The sequence below is a fragment of the Ostrea edulis genome, chromosome 2 (genome assembly GCF_947568905.1).
Source record: "Ostrea edulis chromosome 2, xbOstEdul1.1, whole genome shotgun sequence".
Taxonomy (NCBI): domain Eukaryota; kingdom Metazoa; phylum Mollusca; class Bivalvia; order Ostreida; family Ostreidae; genus Ostrea; species Ostrea edulis.
This window is the reverse complement of record NC_079165.1, coordinates 93,290,332-93,315,722: the sequence shown is the minus strand read 5'-3', so window position 1 is coordinate 93,315,722 and position 25,391 is coordinate 93,290,332. Positions and strand designations below refer to the sequence as shown.

The 25,391-nt window shown below is 33.3% G+C and overlaps 1 protein-coding gene across 12 annotated transcripts in view; it reads right to left on the bottom strand.

The window, feature by feature from the left end:
- LOC125678553 (neurofilament heavy polypeptide-like) overlaps positions 1-25,391 on the bottom strand; it is a 34,764-nt gene that overhangs the window by 6,422 nt on the left and 2,951 nt on the right. For 5 of the 12 annotated variants that reach the window (XR_007371554.2, XM_056155532.1, XM_048917096.2 and 2 more), the window contains exons 2-9: positions 22,829-22,984; positions 20,138-20,297; positions 19,332-19,470; positions 18,468-18,497; positions 14,999-15,121; positions 1,102-1,179; positions 766-841; positions 235-371 (exon numbers count right to left, since the gene is read on the bottom strand). Coding sequence is in view for 11 of the 12 variants with exons in the window: in XM_056155532.1 (XP_056011507.1) it covers positions 235-371; positions 766-841; positions 1,102-1,179; positions 14,999-15,121; positions 18,468-18,497; positions 19,332-19,470; positions 20,138-20,297; positions 22,829-22,883 (798 nt within the window). In the remaining variant the exon portion in view is untranslated. The remainder of the gene's footprint in view (positions 1-234; positions 372-765; positions 842-1,101; positions 1,180-14,998; positions 15,122-18,467; positions 18,498-19,331; positions 19,471-20,137; positions 20,298-22,828; positions 22,985-25,391) is intronic. The other 7 variants (XM_056155535.1, XM_048917100.2, XM_056155537.1 and 4 more) reach the window with 2 other exon arrangements.

Genomic DNA, 25,391 nt, shown 5'->3' with positions numbered 1-25,391 from the left:
TCAACACATTTGAACCTAGCAGTTCATTAGAGGATTTTTAAAGACTATAAACTATTATATTCCTATGTAAAACTTTGATCCCCTATTGTGGTCCCATCATACCCCCGAGTTCACAAATTGAACAAACAGATGATCAGAAAAACTTAATTGAGCTTCTAGCTCATGTGAGGTAATAAAACACCTTTAATATAACCTATTTAGAGACTTAACTCTGACTTTGTTTGTAGTACTTACATCTGCTATTCTTTTTGACTGCAACATGGAACTTCTCCTAGATTTGGGTTTAACTGAAATCCTATGTTTTGCTGCATCACTCGTTAGAGTCTGGGTATCTCTTTTTACCATGGCAAAGTCCAAATCCATGCTGGCCCCTGAAATACAGATGCACGATAGTTATCAGTTATATCAATAACATTTCATACTTGTATGTCTCTGTCTTTCTGTGATGTTCTGACATAACACTTGGTGTCCACAAACATGTACTGTTCATTATTCTGACAGTCTTGTGGTCAAGAAATTTGTCTCCTGTTCACTGACCACTAATTGTGTTTACACGCTTTCTATTCACGTCTTTACTATATACATGTACCTTCAATGTACAAACCATTTGTTTTGGCTATGATCAACAATTGGTTAACAGTATTGCAGTGACTGTTATAGATATCTAAACCAAGATAGTACTTTCAGAGGTCAAATTTCCACTGATCCCAATGAAACATTCAAAATGTTACAGCCTGACTCTTCAAGATTGAAGAAGTGACGTACCTTGTGAAGTAGACTTCTCTCCTGGTTTCTTCACAGATGCTATTGATGACTTCCAATTTGACTTGAACAAATCATCCTGTAAGATTACATTCAATTTATGTTAAACTTCCTATATACTACAAACAACAAATGAATATGCAAAATTTATATCAAAAGCAAACATCTCACATACAACAATCACAATATAATAAATCTGGATAGCCGATATACTTTCCAACGTACGAATGTGACACAGATCAGTTTTAATTACTAATCCATGACTAAAGCATGCTATGCCATACCAGGTCGCCAAGAGGTAAGTCGTTTATACATGCACACTTGTGTTGCTTTACTTACATCTTCGGTTTCTGATCCATCCACGCTAATGAGACTGTTGTCACTTTCACAACTTGTCGATTTCGCCGTGGAGGACGACTGAAATTAAGAACAATCCAAATGAGAATTTTTGTCTTCATAAAAGCATCTCATAAACTGAGCACGTCTGGTTCACAACCTGAATGACAGAATTGGCCATTAAACTAGTGTAAAGTCGGCTAGTCTAAAAATAAAACAACAATAGACCCCCACATATAATCAACAAAACACTTTTGGTGTATCAATAACCTCATAAATAACATTTGACAATATCATCATTGCAATATATACACAGTCTCTATATGCTTATTTTAGTTACACAGTTAAAATCTTGAAATTATCTGGAGGATCCTGTGGGTTTCTAATATAATTGATTTTATTTTTTGCTTAAGAGACTGCAATTTGATACAAATGGATACAATGGTTGATCAAGAACAATTATCGTCCCCAGAGATATCTGTCAATAAATGCTCCACAATGTTTTGTCATTTTTATTTAGGCTTGATCTGTCAAAAATTCACAGTAGATCCAATTAATTCCTAAATAAGTATGTGGAAAGTGTTGTAACCAGTTGTATTGAGTACTTTTTATTTTGTGACTCAATCCTTGTAATTTAATTTAAAGATTTAAGTTGGAAATGCAAGGAAATTATGAGCCAGTCACATTGGACTGTTACACTCAAAAGAGTTGTCAGCCTTGTTCAAAATCATCCTGTCCTGATTTTCAAATTTTGTACAGTACACAGGCTGTTAAAATTAGCCCAAACGCTCAGCTTGTAAATTGTAGGTTGTGTGTGTATTTACATACTGTATATATATATATATATATATATATCTATCTATATTTTTATATATATATATATATCTATCTATCTATATATATATCTATATTTTTAAAAAATCTACCGACAAGCCTGCAGGGCGAAAGCACTATAGATAAAAGTTTGAGTACTGGATTTTATACCTTGACTTGTGTTTGTGTGTGTGTGTGTGGGGGGGATTACTATCTAATAGCTAAAAAGTTGAGGAAATCAAATCATTAGATCAATCAATCACCTGCGTATTGGTTAAAAGTATCAGTTTAATCACTCATACCCTCGGGATCAGGAAATCTACAATTTTGGTAAAGGGTTACCTGTTCTTTCTTTATCCATTTAGTTTCAATTTAGTGTCAACATCATTTAAGACGATTTTTAACTGTTTTACATATAAACATTAAACACCAAGTTTGGCTCCACCCTGCAGTCAGAACCTCTACCCCATGGATCATGAAATTTACAATTTTGGTAGAGGCCTTCGCGGGTAGGTTAAGGATTCCCTTATAGAATATCACAGTGCACTTTATGCCTTTACTTCTCTGAACTACCAATATATGACGTCATAATGGAAAATGACGTCAAGTCACTGCAAACTTGAGCTGTTATGACGGGGAGAGTGTCAAAAACTTTAGACCTTATTTCAAACTGCCTATAAGATGTCAGAACACTATAGCAAAATTCACGTGTCTGAATTGTATTTTAATATATATTATGTCCAAATATTTTAAAATAGTTTGTTTAATTACCCTTGATTGAAATTCAGCGTGTTTACACTGCTTTCAAAAAATATACTTTGAAATGTACTCTGTTTTATACCAGTGATAAAAGGTAGAATTTTATGATGTGTTTATAAAATAGTCTAGTGCAGGTAATTTATGAGGATTCATTTGAGATCTATTACGGAAATCGTAAGAGGAGTTTGTTCTTTTCCCGAATCTTGCTTGGTTAAATGTTTGATGGCTTTGTTTGAGTACAGATTACCATCAAATGTGTAGGTAAGTGTGTCGGTAAGTTGAACTTTTCATGAAATACGTGTATTTTGTGCGCAAGTAATACTACCATTTTCCACAAGCACATTTCGGGTACACAAGGATACGGTGAGTTCATGTATCAAACAAAAAGTTTAAAATAATTGTTAAATGAGCTGCGCTGAAGCGATTTATGTGAAACACTTCAAACAATTATAAATGACCGTCAATTGATCAACGAAGTCATGTGATATCATAACAGATATGCTAACATATAGCCGAGAGAACCTTCTATATAAATTGTCTGTACTTAAGTATATAAATTACAAGTGAAAACAAAAAACCGACCTCGCAATCCAATGTATGTTTTGAATGCATTTCAAACTCCGGGAAGCCTTAACATAGCTGCGTTCCTGCTCTACATCACTATGTATTTAGTTTTTCTTACAGATGTGCAGTTATAAGGATGAAGATTTTTGAAAATTAGCCAAATTTTGGCAGATTTTGCACCACCCTTAAGTCTGAAGGGATGCAGGAGTCTTGATATTTACAATTTATGTCCTTCTTGTCCCTAAGATGCTTCATACCAAATATGAAAGAATTTGGAATGGTTGATAGCAAGAAGTTTAATGTTCAATTGTTAAGGCACGATGACGGGCATTGATCAATAGTGAATCAGGTGACTTAATTAAAATAGTTATAGTCAGATAAAAAATGGCAGAGCATGTGACTTTAATAAAGAGTTTGAAAAGGAAGAAATTAATACTTTTAAATGAATTAAGAAAAAAATCTGTTAAATAATATGTTGACAATGCATCCGCTAGAGTGAGCAAGTGAGTGCATGCATATACATGTGCACGCATATACAGAATTTTTTCAAAGGGAAGTCCTTGGGATTCAATTTTTAGGGATCATCTTTAAAGTGGAAAATTGAGACTTACGGTACATAACATTCCCCTGTATGTATATGAGCTTCAAACAAGGAACAGTGTTGTGAACATATGATAGTAAATTTAACTTGCCAACAATCACCAAATATCAAAGGCCTATGTCAAAAGACAAAAAAGTTATGGTCCAGACCAAAAAAAAAAAATGCTCAAAAAATTCTATCATTAGACCTCTACATAAATGGTCAAGGTTAAAGGTCAGCAAAAATGGCACATGACACACTGTCTTATCATGGTATACCCACATACAAAATATCAAAGGCCTAATTACATCAAAAGACAAAACGTTATGGTCCGGACAAACAAAAATGCCCAAAAATTCAATTATTTGACCTTTACATAAGAGGTTAAGGTCAAAGGTCATCAAAAATGGTATGTGACACTCTGCATGTCTTCTCAAGGTATATACCAACATATCAAATATCAAAGGCTTAGCCCAAAAATTCTATTATTTGACCTTTACATGAAAAGTCATCAAAAATGGCACATGACACACTGTCTTATCATGGTATATACTCACATACCAAATATCGAAGGCCCATGCCAAAAAAACAAAAAAGTTAGGGTCCAGACATACTTTGTATGAGAAGCGGAAGAAGAATTCACACTAAAACAAGATGACCCCCTTCTGGGCAGGGAAGACATAAATATACATGAGGAATTTATCATGTAATTTAGCAAGACAAATAACATGCAATACAAAATTATTCGCTTTAATTGTATATTGCTGAAATACATGTTAAAACTCTTGATCAGTAGACCACTCACAAATTCATGATCACACGATTTGACGTCCATGAGGAATTTTGCGATACTAAGTATTTGTGTAAAATAATCAATTTACAGTACTACCCGATCAAGCACATTGAACCGTAGTACATGCTTTTAGTATATGTAGACTGTAAACCATATGGCAGATTTATAATGGTCTATCTATCATCCAACAGTTTATCATTATGACTGATTTATCATTACAGTTTTTAAAGACCTGAAAATAAATGATTTTGCAACATTTAGTAAGAACTACATCTAATGCTCCCTCTTTTAAAAGTTACCACTTGGAGAGTGCAAGCTGAATTCCTCTCTGTTATTAATGGTACTCTGGTCATGTGTATATTGATTTCATCATTCAAGGGTCCTATAGTACCTTGCATGCTTATTAGGGGGAGTATGGTGGTCCACTTTTCTCATTTCCATAAAGTGGAGAGAATCAAATAGTAGTCCTTGCCTAGTGAAGATCATCAGAAGTTTAAGAGGTACTGTGAACCACGAGAAATATTCATTAAAAGTCCTTCAACTTAAATTCATAACTTTGAATTAACATTAATGGAGGCAGTGCGTGTACATGATTTTAAACATCATAGCTAACTGTCTTCACTATACTAAGTTATATATAGAAAATAAACCCATCGTGAACACGTACATTGAGGTCAAATATCGACAACCCATAAATGCAATAATAAATGACAGAATGTGACCATTATCATCTTTATAAACGGTTCCCCCCGATACAAATCTACTCCTACAAGTAAAAGCCTGATGCAGTTATTAAACAATCCCTGCACTCCTTATATAGCTCAGATGCAATTGGAAAAATACCAAAGTGTAAAATGAAATAAAATATTAAGAGAGAAATTAAATTACAATATAAAAATATTTATTTGAAAAAAGTACAAAACTTCAAGAAATATTCTACTTCTGTATCAATGTCATTCATACCCTTCTACTTGCTGAATTTACAATTTTACATAGATTAAATATTGTACAATTCAATTACCTTCGAATTTTTAAAATTCCACACACTTTACAACAGTGTTGAGATGGTAGTAACAGACTTAATGACTGAAGAGAATTTGAGTGACCTTAATGACAAATGAACCCCGAATATATTTAGCTGATTTAGTGTGTATCTGTCAATTCTATAACAATAGATTAAGGTGATTAATATCACTTTGGACAGGTAACGTCACCTGCTTATTCAATCCGACTGACCGTATTTACTCTCCTAATCCAATACTTAAAATAAATAACCACAATTCAATCTTATCTTCAGAAGAAATATATACTGAGTACAAAGTATGTTTAATCATGTTTAAACTTGCTCAAAAGCATAAAATACAACTTTATCATGAATTTAGTACTTAATGATTATAGATAAATACCTAGAATGACAAAACAATTGGTTCACCTGTCATTCAGTTTTCTAAAAATCTAATCACACAATCAGTTGGTATTCATGTTTACGTAGAAGTATTCGTGACATTACCTAGAGGATACCTACATACATATAGCCATACATCAGCCACTTCGCAACCTTTAATAACCATGCCAACTCAAGCATAAAATGGACATCCTTACCCAGTAATTGTAGCAAAAATGTTATCCACCCACGTGCAAACCGTAAGTCATTCAACTCAGTGATAAACTGAAAGTTCAATAGACAACAAATAGTTTTCACATAGACCTATATATATTTCAAAGGCTCTATCCAAAGTTAAACTTCCAGTTAGACAAAGACAAAAGTCACAGACAAAATATTAATAAACATACCTCCCACCCCCTCCAAAAAAAATCTTTGGGGCATAAATAAAGTTTTAGGCTTTCTACAAGATTTGTTTTAAACACCAATGTTATCTTTTGTACATGAACTTAATTCCTGTAATTAGTTGCTTATATCTAAAGCACTTTGAAAAATCACTTGGTTATCTCTGTTATAAGGGCAAGATTTGATGTTACCAAGGTTTCCTGGAATGAATGTCAGAACCAGTAACTGCCATGTTTACATGATCTAACAACATTTACACAAATGGTGATGGTCATGTGTTTACTCTTCAAGCTTGTTCTTTGAAATATTATCTTGTCTCCTGAGCTTACTTACTGTGTATCGTCCTTTAGATAATAGCCACTAAAGGGTAAAAATTGTCTATTTCACATTACAGGTTATACAATACAACCAGAGAACAATATATCATCCATGATAAGGGTTCAACCAAAATCATCAATCATGTCATGTTTCAAAATTAAGTGTGCTTTGTGCAACAATCCTACTGCAACTAGGTTGTTACTCGAGTTTGATCAAATTGACCTAGATTCAGAATCAGATGAAATTCTCATTGTATTTTTATGTAAAATGGCAATTTTCCAGCTGAAAATCACATTCCAAGAGTACAGCATCCATTTCCAAACTGAACCTCATCAGTGAATCACTTTAAACAAAACTTGTCATATATTGACCCTACACTTCAAGGAAGAACTTTTATTTCATGTTATGGGGTAGGGCTTTGTTACAGAAGGTCAACTGCATAGTGATGGATGACAATTTGAAATACCTTTATTTCGAAGTTCACCTAGGAAACTGCATAACAAGTTTATATCGAAACCCCAAAGAGCTTGAATAAAGGGACATAACTTTTGTAAAAATGAATACAATCAGGACTATACAGTAAAACTCAGTCTAATCCAGTATATGAATACTGAACTGGGTTCACATGTTGCATATTTATCTGCAAATATAACAAAACGAGAGGCTATCAAGACCGTGCCCACATCACTCACCTGTCCTAAATTAACTTCAGCCAATCAAAAGCAATGGCATCAATACAGAAATTTTGATCATTCCAAAAAGTAATATTTACAATTCTGAAGCACCAAGAGAAAAACATTTGATCCAAGTATGAGATGGACTGGAATGTAACTGTTCTGGAGAAGTAAATTTTTGTTTTGCTGATGAAAACCATGGTAGCCATATTGCAGTTCAGATTGCTTCAAAATTCTGAAGCACCAGTGGAGGAATATCTATATTAAGTATGGTGACTGAGGACCCTGAAAACAAATCAATAACAGACACCAAGTGATGGCGGAATAGCACACACTGGCTTCTGACCTGGAGGTACTCTACATCGTCATAATGGCAGACTTCCTTTCAAAACATGGATGATAATATAGATATCAGCAATATTTGTCTATTCACTTAAAAAATTATCTCCAAGCTGAGTAGCTCAGAAGGTTAGCACATATCAACTGCTGAATTGTAGATTGCGGGTTTGAGTCCAGCAGGGGTTTCCTATTAAAACTGCATTTTTTGACTAAATAAAGTAAATTTGAAAGTTTTCAATTTCAAATTATTGTTGTAACATATCCTCCACTTTTCATCCATATCAAATTTCTCTGTGTGGTATGCTACACACCTCCTTAAAAAAAAGAAAGCAGAAAATGAATTGGGGGCAGGACTGACAGTGACCTGGACAAAATCTATAGTACCTTCTGGTTTTACTGGTCTTAAATGAATGCCTTATAATTTAGCATTAGTATCTAATATTTTTGTGATATGGACATCATCTATGAATTTAAACCCTCCTTGAACAAAAGGAACTGAACTACTATAAAGAATATTAAACAACTTTAAAATAGATGCACCAAATAAACTATCATAATTTTCTAAAACCTTTAAAAAAAACCTTTTATTTTCGTGTGAAAAATTTTCTTGCGAACCTTGTCAACCTAATATTTCTAGTTGCAGATCAGTCCTATTTGTTCAAGAAAATCTCGGTTGTTAAAAGTAGTCACTATGAACCAGTTTATTACTGATACATCATGAAGTAGTTGTAATGAATAAATGTTGGCAGTAAATGCTTCTACAGTTTACCTTTGTTAAAAATATTATCCTTTAGCTCAGTAAATGAAATCTGTACATCAACACAAAGACAAGAATACTGACAAACTCACCTGACAAAACACCTTAATATTATTCATATTAATCTCACTGTACACTGCATTACCTCTTTGGTGACAAATCATCTATATTAAAAGAGCACAAAGGACTTGGGATTTATATATAAGGATTACAACACCGTAAAATTTTTTTTTTATACAAGTACTCAGATTCACTTTAAAATGTACCTTTATTTCAATTTTCAGATTTCACTTAATATTGATTTTCTTTGTGAAAAATGATGTTTCCTTACAAAAAAATTGTTTTTAACAGAAATGTGATATGTTTAGTTAATAAAAAGCTTGAACAAAGAGAGTCATTTTCACTTTCCATTTCTTTTATACTGCTATCTTTTTTTTCTTTCTTTTTTCTTTTCTGCTGTCTAAATCCAGTGGGGAAAATCTATATCATGATATTTTTTTTAAATTTTTTTTTTTACAATTAGCAATGCATGGAAACTAATGATAAATACCATGAAATATATCAATTTCAAGAAAATCTATAGGTAAAGTTTCAATATTTTTTTTTGTTACTGGATAGAACTTTATTACAAATATGATGATCCAGATTTTGATCAAAACGCAAGAATTAGAATGGATACTAGGGAAAAATTACTATAGATTTCTATGTGTTTTAGCAGAAATAAAGCCTGTATAAACTATTCCCCAAATTTCAATAAAAAAAAATGTCTAGAGTTTTACTGTAAATAACACATTGAAGATGATATAGCCATTAAAAGCTAAAATAATATACAAAGGTTTCAAAATACAAGGGGGTGGGTTACATCAAAGAAGACAACATTTGATGTTTGCATCTTATAATCTTTTAAAAACAAAATTTGTGTTTCCTTCCCGAGTTAATTTCTAAGTACCATTTTACCAAACAGCTTTTTTTATACTTGAGCTACTTTACATTTCACACTTACTTTTTCAAAACTGTCCTACATGTATGTTCCAGGCAGGGTGTATAGAAAAAATCCATAGGTAATATTGTATTTAAAAAGAATTTTATGTTTATATGCAAGTGGTATTTTAGAGACTAATACATCCTGCCCCCCTAATTTTCATCCCTAGGCACTCCCAAAACTTCGATGTAAAGTCTGAACTTGCTGTAGATCATGATTAAGGTTTGAAATTAATTATTAATGAAATGATGGTACAGCTGTCAATCCCTGTAAAAATACTCGTAATCATAAGGACACTTACAGTTAAACTGAGTGTTTTACCATGCTATCCAGACAGATGCACAGAGACCAATTCAGTCACTTAAAATTCATAACATAGTACTGTACATCTTCTACCTTTGTAGATACAACTTGTGATAACAATGTTGACTATGTACTAACCTAACTTATTTTGATTATCTGTACCTGGCCCCCAGGTGTGTTAAATTCTCAACAGATACAGCCAGGTCACCGACATTAACACTGATTTGTTGACAGATTAAACTTAATCTTTTTGTTGTGATCATTACAAAAACTAAGGTTGATGATTTCAAAATGTATGAATTTCAAACTGTGAGTCGGTCCAATAACTGCCAGTACCCCAAATCTTTCCTAACTTAAGGACATACATGTACGCCACATTCCTCATATTTTTTTATCTCCTCAATATGCAGAGTTCTTGAATGATTTCCGAAAGGTTATCGATTTAAGTTTATGAAAAATTTTATGTAACATATCGTATCTCAAGTATTCTGTAGGTATAAATAAGTCATTTAAAAGTTAAATTTGTGTCTGTGTAAATGTAGGATATTTTTAATTACAAAATTAACATTACATTGGTTGTTTTTTAAACATAAAGAAGGTTTGAGTCTTGTTTACATAACACAAGTAAGCATTATCCATGCATTAAGAAGGTCCAAATTTTTGGTTGTCAACTTTAAATGAGTTATATTTTTAAAACGATTATCTTTTTTAAAAAAAAAAAGTGAAATGTTCTCACCCATATGAGGTAAAATTTCACCGTAAAAACCAATGTATATTCTTTCTAACAAACATGAATGTTTAAAGGCATGCTTTGTCATACAAGAGTATAAATTCTATGAATCCATTTTGAGTTATAAAACTTTAAGGCTTTTACAGCAACTTGGTACATGAACAAATCCTAATCAGGAGAAAATTCAGGTCACCTCAGCTGAGTTACATCCTATATAGACAAAGGAAAGCATTCTTTTACAACAGATTTCCTTTGAAATATTAGGAGACAGTAGGCTTATTCCAAAAATAGGGAGCACAAATATCATTATATATCATTAACTACCAAAGACAATGCTGTGTACACTACTTGGTTTCCTTAAACACAGTTTGATGACAAATTGAAGCATGCATGCACCCACGTACTAGTTTAAAATTTCTAACAATGCAATTTTAGAAATACCAGCTATTCAAAAGTTACTTAGATAAACTTCCAAAGGAGAAACCATGATCAAAATTCAACAAAAAGTTTCATTTTTTAAATTCAAAATGCAGACATCACCTGGGCTCATCTGTCTGAAATTCTATGTTGATTTGATCACCATTTCCTGTGACAGACAAGAGAAAACACCTGGGGGATGACATGTTCCACTATACAAGACAAACCAAATGCAGTGTCCCTATACCTTTGAGAACAATTCTGTTTCATCAAAAAACGTCAATGAGATTTGTGTATTCATGATTGTCTTCAAAAATTGTTGAACCAACCTGCCTCTTACTGCAACAACACCTTGGATATAAAAGGCAGGAAAAGTAATGACTTTCACCGTACAAATTTATCTTGTTCCTTGCAAACTCCTATTCACAACTATATGTCAAAAATATAATTTTTTACAAATCCTATTGCTAGACATCACAAGAGGTCAAAGGGCCACATATATCAATCACATCAGCTACTAAATTGTTCTATGTACAGTTACTGCCCCTCTTGTGGACTGACCTAACCCCCAGAATGAAGGTGTGAACAAACTTGAATCTTTAGTACATAAAGATGTTTGCATATAAATTAAAGTCGTACCATTTCCCAGGATTTTCCTAAACAAAAAACCACTTTCCTACTAAAATGTGGCCCTACCTGCCCTTGGCCTAGAGGTCATGACGTGAACAAATTTATATCTATACTACACAATAAGATTGACAGATATTGATCCTATATATATATAAAATTTTACTCTGTTACAAATTAAACTGCTATCCATAAATAAAGATTATTACAGAAACTCACCATTTGTATGATTTTTTTTTTCAAACTGAATTTTGACAATTCACATTAACTTCCAACTGATGTAACATAATTTGATTCTAAATCCCATGTACACAAAATTCACCACTTGATGACTAAAAACAGTAGCCTATTATCAACATAATGCAAAAAAAGGATGTGGTAAGTCCCTAGGAGACAGCTCAAGACTGTCTGCAATACCTCAATTGTAATCAATAAATCTGACAATACCAACCTGTTACCATGACAATATATATCACTATATCTATGTATGGAAATATAAACTGTCAAAACAAGATCAAATTATACTTTTCTGTCTTTCAACTAATTGATTGTTGCTTTTCTAAAACTGTAAATCATAACATTGTAATATTTAACACCAAAATAAAATATTTTTTCATTCACAGTTGATTTCCTTGGTAAATATGTGCATACTATGTAATTTGATCCAAAAAGAACAGTATGCAGCTAGCCAATTAATGTTGCAGATCTTTCTTATTGTGTGCCATCAAACATCTCTCATAGTGCCCCCCCCCCCCCCCCTTCCCATTACAAAAATCCTAAAAGTTCATCCAGAGAATTCTTTTAAAATTTCATTGATAAATCACAATACACATGTATAAAAGACATCAACCAGAATCCATCTGTTACCTTAAGTTAGCAGATGGCAGTGACCATTGGACCTTAAAAAAACAAAAAACAACAGGGGTCTTCCTAATGTGATAAATCTAAAATATGTAGTATCATATATAGAAATCAAGGTGTCAGGGGCCAAGAGACTTGATATACAGCAGATGGCCATAATCCCTGCCGTTGCAAAAATGGAAAACAAACAAAAAAACCAACCTACTCATGAAAATACCAAAACAATTCATATAGTAATCATTTGTTCAATTCAAAAGTAAAAAGCAAGGTATATATGTTTCTTTTTTTGTTCACCAATTACATATTTTAATTCAGATAGACAACTGATACACATAATTCCACAGAGCCTTGCTAACTGTAGGGCTACAAAAAAAAGTAAGTTTACCTTGCTAATCGTACAGCGAAACATGTAGTTTTACTTGTTTGGTAGTTAACTTTGGAACAAGCGAAAAGAATGGTCCATACACGCAGTCTTAATAGAAATAGACAACTAGTTTATCAAGATGGACAGAGAGCACAAGAAATTATTTTGTCTCCAAGGAAGCACTTGCATGGGGTTTAAGAAATGAATGGACAACTAACTCATTCCTTACAAACAATTATTCAATGATGCAACGGAAAACTGCACAAATCTTCATAGCAACTAAAACAATCCAGGAAGATGCCAAAACTTTTCACTGATAAGCATATATGCTAAATTTTCCTTTCACTACATCAAGATCTATCACTAAGTTATCTAACATGTGCAAGTTGATTACTGATGTACATACATATTTATATAGAGACATAAGAGAGTACAATGTCTTTTAGCTATCAACATCAAATGCTATTGTGCAATCACATGCATTAAATTCAAGACAGTGATCATGCTTTTCAATCAATGGTTAATCTGTGCATTAATAGCTGCTTCCTCGTTTGCTGTAAGACTGTGTGCCCCTTTTGTACAATATTCACACTGACTAGACCTATTACAGATAGGGCATATTTGAAATACATTATATTTGAATACCACATTCATATAATCCTCCACAATACCTGCACTATATCTTTACAGACCTGATTATGATTCTAATTCCTGTGATCTTGACCTGTCATAAATGACCTTAAGGAAGAATTATTTAATATACATTATCAATCAAAAGCCTCCTTTGGGTTGAGTAGGAGTGTATATATATTTTCTCTACAACAAATATGTAGTCTACATAGAGGACTTTTTTTCCACATTGCTGCTGATTGAGCTGCAAAGTACACCCACCCAAATATAGACAGTAAAGTAGTGGTAATTAAAGAAAGGATTGAAATTAATCCAAATAAACCATTGTTTTGTCAAAATTTAATGGCCCTGACAATGACAAGATCATATAAAAAAAATTACTAAAAGGCATTTCATAAATACAAAAATTATCAATGAAAATGACCTTGGCCTTTAACCTATGACTTGATGAAATTAGAGGCATCTCCCTTTAATTATGGGGAACATGTACATCAGGTTTGATTATCCTTGTCTTAGTACTCTTTTTATCCTTCATATACAGCATTGATGAATGAACAGGCAGACAAAAGACTGCACTATACCACTATACATTTTCTATGGCTGAATATGTGTATTAAATTTGATTATCCTAGTCATTATAGTGCTGTTTCTATCTTGTTTTGTAAAATTGCCCAAACAAGTTTGATCTTGACTTTTGACCTATGAAATGATGTTTATTTTGTTAACCATTGGTAACATTTGTACCAAGTTTGATGATCCTAGTCTTACAAGTAATGTTTTTACCTGATCCAGAAGGTGCTGACAGACAAGCAGACAGACACACTATTAGTTACACAGTTAGTTAGTGACCTGATACGGAAAAATACATGGTGTGAAAAGAAAACCCGTATCGAGGTTTCCTTTTTCACACCTTGTATTTTTCCGTATCAGGTCACTAATTAACTGTGTAACAAATTTATCATGTCGAAGACCTCTAACTGTATATGTGGGGGTCTATATCACACAACTTATCGCTTCGCCAATTTTGTCACAGCTGCAAGTCGAACCCCACAATAAATTACTCGCTCAATACTGATTTTTCTCGCATGACACGGTTTATTTCATGGCGTCATGTCCCCCCTCCCCCCGGTGACACTGACCTTGTTCAAATGACTTTGAGTATAAAAGGTCATGACTCAGATCAAATGCTATCTTTTGTTTAGAATTATGGTCTGAAACACAATTGCAGATAGTCAAGGTAATCTGTTGAGGATATGACAATGCAAGGTCTCCTTATTGATTGATTGACTGATTAATTAATTATTTAGCTTGAAACACAGGATACATATGGTTATTGTGCAGGTAATCTGAGTTCAAAGTTATCACAGTTTCAAAAGGAAAACAAGTGGAAGGTGACATCTCTCCCAAGACCCGACATTATTGTAATTGGATATCAATGCTTGTTGTCTTGGAGATATTGAGTTACTGTACCCAGACATTATTGTAAGCTTAGCATTACAGGTCTCAGCAGAAAGTCTCAGTTTAGTGTAACAGTACAGCTACACACTTGTACAAACAATTCAATAAAATATAGGCACCAGTGTATATAGCTGGATAGTACCTTGAGACCACCACCCAGAATGAGGTCAGCCGTGGTGACATGTGGCACCGGACTCTGTGGAAGACCGTCGTCCTCATCAGATTGACTCATTGTTCTTCTCCTAAGCTTACTGAATAACTCGCTCTGCAAACAATAGGGTTAGTTTTATATAAGTGCACAGAAAAAGCAAAGCAATTGATTATTAAACAAGCAACATAACACATAGAGAGTATGAGGCCCTGATCATTGTCTTGTGTTCATCATAACTTACATGCAATTCATGTAAAAGTGGGTTTTTTTAAAACTTAGACAAGAAGCACAGTAACACATTTTTTATAAATTATAGTACATATTCCACGTACAATTCACAATGACATATTCTATAATTACATGTAATTTGATATACATGTATAGACTGGCTTTGTTTATCTAACAATCTGGGTGCTGAAGCTTCTGGACAGTATCCTAGAGAACTCAAAGTTGGCACATAATTTCTTTTTCTAGTCTAATTAATAGTTAAAATTCAAATATCCAGAAACTTCAATTATGCAGATAATTTTTCACTAAAAATCAAAGAATATAATTTTTTTTCATTTGGATAAACTCCTTTTCCATTTTGCAAAATGTTTAACAATACATTTGATACTACATGACAGGAGTTCTATAATCATGCTGGTGTAAAAGTATACGTGAGCAATATGTGATATACGGTGTGAAATATAGATCTTTAAATTGACATCATGCTCCTTGGTTACTTGTAACTGTATAAAATAAACATCACTTTTCATTCCTCTCCTATAATGACATGCAGCACTCTGTACTACGTTAAATGACACTAAACATGCACACATGCATCTCTTTGATTTGCTACCTTTAAAAACCATAAAAAACCAAATCCATTACAAACTGCAAACTAATCTGCAAAGGATTGGCTGTTGTTTAAAGATAAAACAGTCAACCCATGAGAACTTCCTACAACATGTTACAGTCACACGAGATACTGTTCATTTATCTATATAACTGGTCAAGAAGTCATAAATTCTTATCCTGAATTCATGAATCCTTCAGATATTATGACCATACCTAAAATGTGATCTATGATCTTAGCTCAATCAATAAAGGTACTTAATAAAACAAATAAACGATAGATAGAAAAGGATGTTTACTCTGGGACATTAAATGCTTCACATCAGGAGGCCCTCTGCCATAGCCAAATTAATCTTTTTAAATTGTATTCAGGCTGAGCTACGACATGAAATAGTACTTGGAATACCAAATAACATGACAGTTTGCAAAAATGTCTGATTAAAGTCTCATTTAAAAACATTTTCTCTAGAGCTGCATGACATATTAAACAAAAGTGGGATGTGCAGGGTTTTAATGAAAAGTTTAAAAGGGATCAGGTTCAGAAGATGTAAAAACTTTGACCGCTTTCTTTGATTTATACAAGTAATAATGGTGTATTGACATGTCGGCAAACAGAAACCAAGATTTGGTTGTTAAACATGTATGCCTCCGATCAGAGCCTAGTGTAAATCTACTCATTCCTATCACATGCATCAGTGGAAAAGACTATAGGCAGAAGCATTAAATTTACTAAATATCAAAGCCCTCAAAATTATTTTTTCGTTAAGTTAGTCAAAATTCAATGTCAAGGTCACATGACCATCAAGTATGGCACCACATTCTTCTTTAACAAGATTAATATCCCATTTTACCTCAGCAGAAGAATACCAAGTCACTAATTTGTTTTGATGTAAACTAGTGATTTTAATTAAATACAAATAATGCATTAAGAACAAGGTAGGAAATCATATGGACACTATGGATATTAAGAAAACACTTGGACGGCCATCAAAGTAAGTTTTCCAAGTAGATCTAGCTGGTTTTCACTATGCTCCTTAAATGATGAGATCTACAATCTATTTTTTGTCACAATCAAACAATAAAACTTGAGCTCTCAGGCAAAGAATTCAGTTAGATGATAATATCTCGGATTTCATAATTCTTGAGAAATTGACACATATTTGCACAATATGTCACAGGGATCGATTCTGTTTTTGCTGTGGAAAGTCACACTTTAACTACAGCTTTCCTATTTCTGGGAAATAAAAGTTTTGGTGACAATATGGGTTTAATGGTACAGTGTATATATATTTTTCTGGAAGATTACAAGAGTTTTTTTTTACTCATACCGAATATTCTCCTAATAATTTCATTACCACTTTATTTTATTTTCTAAGTCAATAAACAAATGAGATACTACATTATGTATTTGTTTAGAAATTAGGAAGGGGGTGATTTTCATCAATTCTAAAATTTCAAGCATTCCATTTCCTCCAAATTAAAATGACTACCTAAAACTGTCCAAGAAAAATGAATTCCATAAATATACAAATTAAAAAAAGGTTTTCAATGATCAAGGATCGAAGTATAGTTTACATGTATATAACTATTACATCCTTATATCCTCATATATATCAATATTGTGAATGATCAATAATTCAATAAACAAATGTTAAAAGAGGATGCATATTAATGAACTCCTCTTTTCCCTTCTAAAAATTCAGTTACCATTATCATATGCTTTCACAAATGTTTTCACATATCTAGTGCAATTTTATACATGAGTGTACCTATTTTTCTATTGCCCTAAACTGAAAACCACAAAAAAGTCCTCCATCATGATTAGATCTGTTCAATTCATAAACAGAATATGAACAATTCATTTAAAAAAAATATTAATTTCAGCATTAAATATTAGCTCCAGATTAGCTAAAGATTGACGACTCCGGCATAATTTTCACAGCAGATTGTACATCTTAATGTCATTATGGCTTTTTTATCAAATTTTCATTAAAAATTGTTAAAAATGTAAGATATTTTTTTAAAAAATCTTAGGAAGAGTATAACCTGCAGTCTATCTTTTATTTATGTTTATAGAGCTGTTATTGACACCAATTAATATTCATCACTCATTTTTCAGACTGAGGGATGTGTGTATTTATTCAAATTCTTTGTAACATGTGTTCAAATATTTTTCTATAAAATCTGAAACTTTACAGATTCGTGTGCCCCTTTCTTCCATTTAATAATCTCTGTTTGAAGAGATGTTAACAGTCAAGGTGTTTCCTGACCTACCTTATTTTTCAATCTCCGGCCGTAATTTTATAAAGCATGGGATTCAATCATTGTTATTACCCTTGGTTCCCCTGACACTGTTGATGATGCGGAAATTTAAGATGTCAAAAAAATCACAGATGGTATATGTGGTATCGCAGTTTTTAGTAACATTTACACATCAATATTTCAGTATCATAGTATCTTGCATGCTTTTCATTTATCATCAAATATCTACTGGAGCAACAGACCTTAAATATCAATACTTTGTCCACAAATTAAAACAAGAGGTACTATGAGCAATGCTCACTAAGAATACCCCCCGCTTACCCCAATCTCCCAAAGGGTGTTGTTAATAGATATAAATTACCTCTTTCCTGAGTGTCAAAATATGGTATACCTTTGTAGAAGAAAATGGAAGATATAGTCCGAACACAAATCCATGGCATAAACATACAATTTTGACCTTGAGATCAAAGGTCAAGGTCATAAAGAGGTCATGAATGTACATGACACATAGTCTCATGGTGATACACCCATGTCTTATGGTATGACTATGTCAAAACCCTGTAATCAATTTTGACCTTGAGGTCAAAGTTCAAGGTCATATAAAGGTCATGAAGGTACCCGACACATTGTCTTATGGTGATACACTAATGTGTCAAATATGGTATATCTATGTTAAAGAACAAAGAAGTCATGGCCCTGACACGAATCCAATGTAAAAACCTTTAATTTTGACCTTGAGGCCAAGGGTCAAGGTCATATAGAGGTCATGAAGGTACTTGACACATTGTCTCATGGTGATCCACCTGTGTACCAAATATGGTATGCCTAAGTCAAAGAATAAAGAAGTTATGGCCCGGACACGAATCTGCACAGACAGACAGACGGACAGACAGAGTGATTCCTATATACCCCCCCACTGAACTTCGTTCGGGGGTTATAAAAAATCGACCTACCTACACTCTTTTTGAAAAGCGTGTGATAGGAACTACACATTTTTTTTTGCCTAGTAAAAGTATGAGTCTGTTTTATATCAATTCATAAAATTAGGCACAAGTGGGCATTTGTTTGAGCTGTAAATTAATAAAACCACTTTATGTAAAAATGAGTGAACCTACAGTTCTTTACAAAATCCAAAATACAAAGATCTTCTGCAAAATGATACTCAACAAATCATCCTGGACAAAGTCACCACTTTCAGGCTTCCTAACCACCACTCTGTTCTTACCCTGAAATCTTGATTCACTTGTTCCATGGAGGCTGCTGTGTGTCTAAATGATTCTAAGCCCCCTTCCTTCTGATCTGGTTTAAAGACACTGTCCTCTGATATACTACGAGTCCCTCCCATTGGTAATCGCTGCACAAATCTGAAGCATCAGGAGTTTGATTACAACAAAGATTAAATATAAATTCAGAAAGAAAAGTAAAATAATGAATCAATCTTAATTCAAGAAAATAAAAAACAGATGTAAGCCTGTAAGTTATTACCGATACTGGCAAAGTTATATCACAAGTTAAAACTCACTTTACATATGACAAATGCAATAATATACATGTACATGCAAGTATTTCTATGTATAGAATTAATGAAATTATTACAGTGTGTATGTATACCTTGTATGTTAAGGAGAAGGCTCCTATAGGCATTAATGTCTCCTATTATGTATTACGTACATACACATAATAAAATATGTTTAAAAAAATAGTTATAAGGTCATAAGATATTGCGACAATGATCATTGACCTAGTGACCCCAAAATTTATACATGTCCTTTTTTCTACCATAAAAATTGTACCAAACTAAAAAGTTTGTATGATTGCAAATACTTTAATTCTTGTGACCTCAAAATCCGTAGGAGTATTCCATGTACAAATTGATTATAAAAGCCTGGAAGTTGAAATGCACTGGAGATGTTGGGCCACAAAGGTTTAGACAGACATTACATTACTATTAGTATATTAGGATTACCATATCCCTGATGCCTAAAAAATAAAACTATTGCAAATTCTTTTTTCATGTAACACCCTCCTTACCCTCCCTCATCATCTTCTTCACTCAGCCCTGTGTCCTTGTGGAGGGCTCCTGTAGATTTCGCTTTGTCAGAATCTTTAGTCTTTGTTGACTTTTTTGTGCTTTTGAAAAACTTTCTCATTCTCTCCAGAGGACGGAATTTCTTCTTTTTGTCTTTTTGTTCTGGAATAAATTTCAGATAGATGATTCACAGTTCAGTGGTGAGGACTTCAATCTCGCACATTGAATCCTTCATATGCTCAGAGTAGAGTTGGGTACCGCAGAAAATAAATGTACCGCGGTATACCGTGGTATTTGCAAAATACCGCGGTACATACCACGGTATACCGCAGATTTAATCTTTTAATTTTATGATTCAATTTTAGTGGATTTTAGTTGCGATTTATTGTAAATAATGAACAGTTATTAGTTTATTGATTGTAAATTGCACTTAATTTATTCAAATATAAATAATAAGGAAAATATCTTATTTAAATCTATTTTGAAACCAGTTAACAGAACAAAAGTCTAATCGATACATAAAAGTTAGCATATATTGTACATACAATATAGTAGTCTCTCTGTATCATGACTAGAATCGACTGTGACTGGACTACTGACTGGAACGACTATCAAAATAACTAATAGGGGGAAACCTGTGGAATTTATTTGACACGATCTCAAAGTCTAGAAGTTCTTACACTTGGAGTCGGGAATGACGAGAACTTTTACCTGTTGGATACGTCTGTCCAGAACATGTGCGCACGAATGTGTTCTTGTTCTTCGACCACAATTCCTATATTCTTGCACCTCAAACCCATTAACTCGACACTCATAATCGGCAGGAATTTGTACTCGCGCGAAGAACGGTGGTTTCGAACACACAAGTCTGCATCGGCCATTTTATTTTATTTTTTATTCGGGGTTTGCCTAATAAGCAGAAATGGTATTCGACCCACATAAACCAAACAACATAATAACATTTTTTATAATCTACCTTGTATATTAAAATAATTACTTAATGAAATGTTTCCTATTATTTTTCTCTTTAATTTTGATTTGTTTTCACATCATTAATAATCAAATCATCGCGTTTTATACTTCGCATGTTTTACCGATTGTGTGCAGTTATTAGACATACCTTTCATTACATTACAACGAGGGATCTATGTAGATAAAGTGAGTCACTGTGTACACAAATTTCTTTAATTATTTTTTCTTGTTTGAATTTTATATTTTTGTTAAGAGTTATCAGACTTGAATATACCGGTATTTCGCCTCGTGTACCACGGTACATACCGCTACCAGAAAAATACCGGTACACCGGTATTACCGCGCACCTCTAGCTCAGAGTTCATGCACAGTCAAGAACTGGTGATGGGAAATCAGAATTTTTTTATCATCACTCATAAGAAATAATTAAAAGACCAGAACTGATTAAATCATTCATTAGAGCAATCTTCAGTATGAAATGTATGCCAAATGCTCTACAGGTGGCTATAACATTATCATTTATCTCTAAAAAAAAAATTAAACTAGAGTTTTATGAAGTAAATTTGTTGTTGCATATTAAATACATGTAATGCTACAAATTATCACACATGGTGGATCATTAAAAACAATCAATAAGAGCTCCGCTTGGCAGGACATATCACCTGACAATGAGTGCTATAAGGTTTTGCTTTGAAGTCCCATAATGACCTTGACTTTGAAGTCCCATAATGACCTTGACTGTTGGACTCAAAAAATCAATAGGGCTCTTCCTCCCTTAATGACAAAACCACATGTGAATTATCAAATCAATCAAGTAAGAAATGTGGACTGTAAGTAAGGGTGTCTACAAGCTATTTCTATGAAGCCTGTAGTGACCTTGACTTTTTTCATCCCAAAATCAATAGGGTTCTTCCTCTCTTGATAATAAAACTACCCCTAATGTATCAAATCAACTGAGCATAAAATGTGGCCTGTAGAATGTCTACAAGCCTTTTCTATTAAGTCCCCAGTAACCTTGACCTTTTCCCCCTCTCTTGATAACAAAGCAAGAAGTGAAGCATCAAATCGATAAAGCTTAAACTTGACCTGTAGAATGTCTACAAGCTCAGTGTTATACACACACACACTTGCCCACACACGAAAATCATTGCAAGGAGATAATAATCAGAAAGCTTCTAGCAACAGACAATCAATTATCAGCAAATTCAAAACATAACTATCAAGTAAGTATCAAGGACCTCATTTTAACGAATTAATGGTTTAATTAAGTGATATATTAACCTATGTGGGGAATAGAACAATTTCTAATTGTTATCAATCCTAACTTCAACTTCAGTAATATTTCATTTTTTGGCACTTTTCACCCTTTTCTGCATTTGCCCACAATGAAATTAAATTTGTTTATAAGCCTCAGCTATATTTTCATTGGTCAAGGTCATAAATTGGGTGAGTTTATATCTGGATTGATGAATTACATTGAATATGTTGTTTATGTGAGGTCACTGCGTGCAAATGACAAGCTTTCACTACATTTAACAACACCAAATCATGTAACAGACAGACAAATACATACAAACTTCAGCTTGAAACTAATTGTATTTTGTTTTTTACATTGAACACAATGAAATGAATCTTATTCACCAAAATAAGCATTAATAACCCCATGGAGTTTCTAAAATCACACGCATGACAGTTGCAAGTCTTCATAAAAAAATCCTCACCATCCTCAGTCATGGAGGTGGAGGCTGCTGCGACATCTTCAGAACTAGATGCCATTTTGTTCAAATGCCAGCTATTGTCACTAAATGATGGGTTACATTGTCACCCTGCGCAGACTGGGCATTCATTCACCAATAGACTGCTACCACATGTTCTGTCTGAAGAGACATTGAAAATACATACATCAGCATATTTTAACATTGACTTTAATATAAAAATTCATTCAACATTCATAGTTCAGTGATGAATGGACAGTAGCCCTTGGATGCAGCCTATCACATGATGGGTATATATATATATTATGAATAACACTTTGCATAATGTGTGCTGTATAATAGTTAGTGCACAGGAATTGGTAATTTTGTCTGTAATGATAGTAATGGATCTATGCCATAATCATTACCACCCTCTAATAAAAACACAGGGAATGAAATATATTTTTATTCAAAACTTCATCTTAAAATAGCTCTTAGACTAAAATTCTGCTTTTATCAATAGCCACCTCAAAGCTCTTTCTGATCCAGTAATTTCAGTATTTATGTCATTGATCCACCATAAAAACAAGAGGTACTGTGAGCAATGCTCACTAAGAATACCCCCCGCTTACCCCAATCTCCCAAAGGGTGTTGGTATAAACTACCTCTTTTCTGAGTGTAAAAAAAAAATGGCATGACAAACCGAACCATATTGCTACTTTGATGTCCAGTGCACTTGACCTTTGACCTTTTGACCCCAAAATCGATAGGGAATATTTTCATCCCATGGGTAGTCTATATGTATGATATGGTGACTGTAGGTGGAAAGGATAACACTTTAGAGCCTAGAAACCATATTGCTACTTCGATGTCCAGTGCGCATGACCTTTGACCTTTTGACCCCAAAATCAATAGGGAACATCTTCATCCCATGGGTAGTCCATATGTATGATATGGTGACTGTAGGTGGAAAGTATAACGCTTTAGAGCCTGGAAACCATATTGCTACTTCGATGTCCAGTGCGCTTGACCTTTGACCTTTTGACCCCAAAATCGATAGGGAACATCTTCATCCCATGGGTAGTCCATATATATGATATGGTGACGGTTGGTGGAAAGGATAATGCTTTAGAGTCCGGAAACCATTGCGTCTACAGACGGACAGACAGACGGACAACCCGATTCCAGTATACCCACCCCCACAACTTGTTGCGGGGGGTATAATAATCCTTGTTGACATTGATGCATATAACCAGAGATATTCAACAGTTCTTCACAACCACTTTTCGTGTCATCCCTATCCCAATGGTACTTCCTGTAATTTACACTTCTTTTACATTTGTCGAATAAAAATTATATGGACCTTTTTTCTTGTTAAATACATTGATGTTTGATATTACTGCATCCCAATACTTACAGAGATCTACTGTTTTGAGTTATCTGCCTAAACAGGATACCAAAAGTAGTAATGTTCATGACCATCAGAATAAACAGAGGGATGACACAAAAAGTGGCCGCCAAGAACCTTGAATATCCCCACGTTATATGTGTCAATGAGGATTATTTTTATGGTGGATCAATGGCATAAATACTGAAGTTATTGGATCAGGAAGAACTTTTGAGTATGCTGACAATAAAAGCAAGCAATTTTGAATCGAAGTTTGAATAAAAACATGTTTTATTCCTATTATTGTGTTTTTTATCAGGGGTACATGGTATGGTATAGACTCCTTAGATTGACTATTATCACTACACTACAGACAAAATTACCAGTGTGAATAGTAATACAACTTCATAGTCACATGCAAAATATTTCATAGTATGCATTTGGTTCAGTATAATTATACATATGTATAAAACAATTAACATTTAAGCAAAATTCATTCAAACAGATAATAAAATAACAGACCATTTAATTGTAAAGCCAAAACACATGTGCTATGATATCACTTTACGGAGATCAAATTTCTCTTAGGATGAAAAATCACCATGTTTTCACTGAAGGATAGAGCAATCCAGTGTTAACACGTGGTTAATACCTTTCTCCAACATTGTGTTATTCAAAACATTAAAGGTTTCTTTCCAAAAAGACTGAGAATGGAATTTGAAAAACCAAAATGTTGACACAAATTTCTAATCTTCTTGACTAATTTAAAAACAGCAAATCCTTCTAACATATTACCTATAATGACAAAGCAATTTATCTGGAATGATTTTGCTTGGTTCATGCATAAATAAAGTTTTAAAGAGGGTGGAGTCAAGTTTTAATTCATTGCATTTTTACAGAAATATATCGTTCTCCTTAAAAATGAGAGATGTTTTAAAAATTTCCTTTTATATTAATCAGGGCAATCATAACTTGTATTGCACACATCAACATGATTATACAGATACATGTACATAAATGACACACATATTAGAGCTGTATATACACACTATCAAACTACATGGAACTTATCATGCTCACTATTTTCTTTTAGAATTAAAATCCATTTATCAAAATTTCTATACATACAAAAAATTATTTACAGCATGTTTATATGAATACACTTCAAAGGAAAAAAGTACACCTTCCTGAATTTACATGCTA